This window comes from Babylonia areolata, chromosome 1 (assembly GCF_041734735.1).
Source record: "Babylonia areolata isolate BAREFJ2019XMU chromosome 1, ASM4173473v1, whole genome shotgun sequence".
Lineage (NCBI taxonomy): Eukaryota > Metazoa > Mollusca > Gastropoda > Neogastropoda > Buccinidae > Babylonia > Babylonia areolata.
This window is the reverse complement of record NC_134876.1, coordinates 72,008,904-72,014,217: the sequence shown is the minus strand read 5'-3', so window position 1 is coordinate 72,014,217 and position 5,314 is coordinate 72,008,904. Positions and strand designations below refer to the sequence as shown.

Genomic DNA, 5,314 nt, shown 5'->3' with positions numbered 1-5,314 from the left:
AAAAAACTACACACACACTGAAAACCCGCACACCCTGAGCTCCAACGTATGTCTGTTTTGTAATAAATGGACATTATTTGGGAAACTTCAGTGTTTAAAATGTTACAGTTGTGTCCAGGTTTTTCTTGACTCAGTGTGAATTCCTTAGTGTTTGTATAAACTGTTCCTTTCTCACTTATTCCACTATCATAAAACGCAATTATCAACATGTATCTAGAGAAACTAAAACTGAAACTGAAGTGTGTGTGTGTGTGTGTGTGTGTGTGTGTGTGTGTAAACAAGGGAGTCAAACGATTTTCAAGTTTCGGTAAAATCTCATTGTTTGTAAGCATTCTGGTAAAACGATTGATACGGGTTTCGGAAGCACGCATGCGCTCTTCCTCAGCGGTACTTCTTCCCAGAATTCTGATGATCGACCGTGTGTCAGAATTACCACGTACTGTTTTTGTCGTTCATAAGTTTCTGTTTATCATCCATCATGAGTTACGGACGAGGTCCACCAAGCATCGAAGGAATGGTGTCGCTGAAAGTCGACAATTTGACATATAGAACAACCCCAGAAGATCTTCGACGTGCCTTTGAAAAATATGGAGACGTGGGCGACGTTTACATCCCGCGTGATCGTTTCAACCGGGAAAGCAGGGGGTTTGCCTTTGTGCGATTTTTTGATCGCCGAGATGCTGAGGACGCGATGGATTCGATGGATGGAGCAATTCTGGATGGCAGAGAAGTAAGATGTCAGATGGCTCGATATGGAAGACCAGCCGAACCGTTCAGACGGGGACCACCAAGGCGAGGTGGCCGATACAGGTAATGCAGGCAAGATTAGCACATGTCAAGAGCATTCATTTCTACGAACGAACACACTTTTGTGTACTCTCACAAACATACTTTAAACACATACATGCATGCCTATTGCGAATATTTAGTTCATGGTAAGAATGTTATTTGTTTTGAAAATTGCACTTGTCAGTTCAGCAAAGTCCCAGATTATTAGACAGACATTGTTGGTCATAGTCGTACTCATATTGCTTAACATTTGAATCTAAAGGAACACAGTTCTAGGTAAAAACTCTGATTACTGACAGACCATATTTGGGTAATGTGAATGAATGTTTCTCTGCTGGTCAGCCACAGCTACTTATTATGGCATACGTTAAGTTCGCATTAGTAAGCAAACTAAAGCTCACATGATTTAGTAAAATAGAATCAGTAGAAATATATTGACAGTATTTATTGGAACTCTGCTTTTATACTATGTGTCATGTTTGAGAATGCATGACACTTTTTTAAAATGATTTTTAGCATTATGTTTTGTCATTGTCAACCAAGAAATGAAGAACACACCAACATGATACATGTTAGTGTTATTTTGTTAAGGCTATCATTTTTACCCATTAACTTCCATTAGCTTCTGTGGACCTGGCTTTCCCCACACTAAAGTAACAGATCCATAACTAAGAAATGCTGTCGTGGATTACTTTACGAACATACAAATTTTCAGTTTCTGGTAAAGGATCAACTGTCTTGACATAATTCATCTGAACTTAAATTCCCATGCCAGAGGCCAGAGCATTTGGAGAAGGGGGATGGGAAGAATAAAATGAGGTCCAAGGTCAGTTGTCATGTTAGTGAACTTTAAAGTTTTGAATGTGTATATGGAAAATAATTACCTCGAATTGTTGGAATGTTTGACTGAATATACTTTGAACTGTGTATTCTGCAGGTCAAGGTCACGATCCAGGTCCCGTGATCGTGACCATCGTAGTCGCAGAAGTAGGTATTCAAGGAGCCGCTCCCGAAGCCGATCATACAGCAAGAGTAGGAGTCGAAGCCGCAGCAGAAGCAACAGCAGGGATAGAAGGGATCACAGCCGATCAGGATCAAAGTCACGTTCTCGGAGTCCTGCCAGATCTGAGGGCTCAGGAAAAGACGACATTCAAGAGAATGGAGACTGAGCATTCGTTGAACTGTTGGTGCCTGTTACAACTATGTCAGTAGTATGCTGAGCTGACAGGTGAACTCCTACAGAACAGCCAGCATACCTGATCTAAAGCAGGTCATTATTTGTACTGATTTTGACATTTAAAACTACTGATAGATTTTATAATATTCAGTTGTTTTTTGTTGTTTTTTGTAACATATAAATCAGATCTGTGTCTGTTTCTCATGAAGTAAATTTGAAAGAAGCCATGTTTGGCAGTAAATTTTGAATTGATTACTGTTGGTGAGTCTAGTTTTTTTGTGTTCTGTTTTAGACCTGTTTCTCATCAAGCAAATTTATAAGAAGCCATGTCTGGCAGTAAGTTTTGAATAACTGTTGATAAATCTTTTTTTTGTGTGTGTGCGTGTACTGTCATTTTCATTTTATGTTCCACTATTAAATCTGAAAGTAAGTAAATGTGTGGTGTTAACAATATTTGAAGAGATGACATTTGGTAATAAATTGAATGATTCAAGCTTTTTTCTTTGTTTTTAACAAGATTTATTATCTAAAAGAAAGGTAAATTTGGATGACACTATGAGAGCAATTAGCAATCAAAGTTAATTTCAAAAAGAGTGAGTCATGTACATAGTAAATTTAACAGCAACTGCAATAAATTTTATTAGATACTAAGTTAAACGTTAAACAACTGAACTGGAAAAAAATTATGAATTAAAAGCTTCAGTAGCAATATACCTTGGCTATAGATGTAAAAAAATTTTATATAGTTCTCTCTGGAAATTTATCTTTGAAAGAGTTTGATTTGTATTTTGTGTTAGTGTTTGCATGTTTGTTTTAGTGGCTTTTTATGGGTAGGTTGTGTGTTAAAACGTTTGTTTTTTTAGCTTTTAATTATATGTCACTTATTGTTTGTTGTGTTATTATCTTTCATGTCTGTGTTTGTACTTATTGTTTGTTGTGTTATTGTATGTTTCATGTGTGTGTGCGTATGTGTTTCATACAGTGATTAATGCATTGTTTTTATTTCCCCACACTGTAGGAGGGGTATTAAAGCAGTGCTGGGCTGTATGCTGTTAATGGTCGGGGAGGTGATGGCGGAGGTGTGCCACCTGCCAGTGCTGTTTGCAGTCTGCAATGCTGTGCGAGCTGGGGCAGTGCAGTGACTCACACGCAGTGATGAGAGAGGGGTGCCCACAGCAAGCAGCGGTTGCTGTAGTGATGGACTCTGCAGAGGCCATTTTCAAAGAAACAAATAAGTCTGCTGTCTGCCTTCAGTGATTTTCTACAAAGTAGTAATGGCTGACTACGTAACAATGAAATTGATAAATGGTTTTGGGAAAGAAAAAACAGAAAGAGGGTGAAATTTATAACATGCCATGGAAATGCTTTCGGTATCATGAGCACAAAAGTGGGTATAGCCAATAGAGCATAAGAAACAAATCAACTGAAAAGGGAAAATATGATTTAACTCTTTTCTTCTCCTTTTCTTTTTTTTTTTTTTAATTTTATTTTTATATTTTTAATGATTTTTGTTTATTTATAGTTTCTGATTTCAGTTAAAAGAAAAAAAATGTACAAAAGATTTTATGACGCTGTCATGAGAGCTATGAAATTCAGCAAAATCTTCAGTAAAGATCATTTCAGTTTCTAAATTAAACTTAAGGCAGACATCAAGATGAAGGCAGCTGCAAACAAATTAATGTTCCTTTGTTCTCCCTTTGTCATATTTCATCACATTCTAATTTTGCTCCTCTGCATCAATTCATTGCACATTTTTGGATCTGCATACACAAGGGAGAACACCACCTGTCTAGAGAATATTTTTTCTTCAACATCAATCAGAGAATTATCCCATTCATGTACGTTGCTGTGTACAGTGTAATGTGAGATATGCGCCAATCATTCCTCGCAGTTGGTGGGTCAGAGACTATCAGTATTATATAGCTGAAATCTATTTGACAAATAACATACGATCTTAAAAGCCAGTAACTCAACACTTACGGTTACGTAATAGCTTTAAAAAGGTATACTATATTCATTTATTTGAACTGCAAAATAGTAGAAAATCGTATTTATGTGCAAGGTACTTTCAGTCATGAGTATCCACATATTTTATTCTTCTCTTTCACAATGCTTCTGGGTTGACATCAGACTCACTCTGTTGTGACAAAAGAGTAATACAAAACAATACTAGTTACCTTGCTTGCTGTAGCCAAACAAGTGACTGGTGGAGATCAAGGTTCCTGTGTAAACCAAGTGGCAAATTGGCAAACCACCCACAAAATAAAGCATTCAACATTTTTTTTGTGGGGGGGGGGGGGGGGGGGGGGGGGGTATTGTCTATAATGATCTGGTGATAAGACTAAGTTTTTAGTTGCAACTTAAGACATTGTCATTTTTTTAACAAATTTGTTTAAATTCTCTGTTACCCGAGTCATTTTCAGGAACATTTCAAGGAGCCATGGATCTGTGCTCACCAGCCAGCATCATCTGTTTCAAATTAAAATGTGCTTTTAGGGAAAAAAAAGAAAAACTGTGTTGGAATTTTAGTGTGGTGAAGTCTTCCAATGTTTTGGAATGTGTGCATATTTGTTGTGTGAAAAATTCATACCATTTTAGCTTGGTGATCCCACCCAGGCTGATAACTTGGCAGATTAGGAAAAGATAGACACATGCATTCAATTTTCATCAGATTTTGCAAGGTTACACAACACCGTGTGATTGATCAGAGAGAAAAAGGCTTCAGTTGAAGGTACACCAATATCTTACATTTGATCTCATCTGATTGATTGTGGTGAGAGTGGTTGTGGTGAGAGCAAGAACCATAAGGAGATGGTAAAGGTTCCATGTCGCATGGCATAATGCCATCGGGGGGGATGTGGAAGTGTAATTGTTGCCCAGTTTTCATCATACTTCTTGAAGTCGCTGCTCATAGCCAGAACATCCTTAGGAATTTAGATTTAACCTCTTCAATGCCAAGCATTGTTTTGACTTGTGCTACCTATTTGCCAGGTGGTTTAGGGTTGCAGAGGGTAATACTTAGAAAAAAAATTTTCTAACATTAAGTACTGCAAGAAAGTATACATAACCTTTACTTTTATGAAAGGAAAATGAACAGACTATCAAATAATGATAGTTAAAAGTTCGTTTAATAACTCATGGTTTACTGTGACCCACTGGTGCAGATTTCGGCAGGGGTCTGGAGTCTTGTCCTGTCCAAACTACTTGTCCACTATGCAGAGAAATCGAAAGTTGCTGCAACTAATAGCCTCTCTTGGCTAGTTGCCTCCTTTGCATTACCGGAATTAGTTCATTTAACACACTGATTGTGTGTGTGTGTCAATATATATGTATATATATACATGTGTT

At 37.4% G+C, this 5,314-nt stretch overlaps 1 protein-coding gene across 2 annotated transcripts; it reads left to right on the top strand.

The window, feature by feature from the left end:
* The first annotated feature begins 381 nt into the window (after positions 1-381).
* On the top strand, positions 382-4,493 carry LOC143287016 (serine/arginine-rich splicing factor 2-like). 2 transcript variants are annotated; one of them, XR_013055902.1, is made up of 3 exons: positions 382-810; positions 1,727-2,059; positions 2,985-4,493. XR_013055902.1 is itself a non-coding variant. In XM_076595027.1 (2 exons), exons 1-2 carry the CDS (start codon positions 479-481, stop codon positions 1,956-1,958), a joined length of 564 nt encoding a protein of 187 aa, XP_076451142.1. In that variant the 5' UTR covers positions 382-478; the 3' UTR covers positions 1,959-2,464. The 2 variants fall into 2 exon arrangements, 1 of the variants encoding a protein (XP_076451142.1); XM_076595027.1 differs by lacking the exon at positions 2,985-4,493 and having other exon boundaries at positions 1,727-2,464.
* The last annotated feature ends 821 nt before the right edge of the window (positions 4,494-5,314 follow it).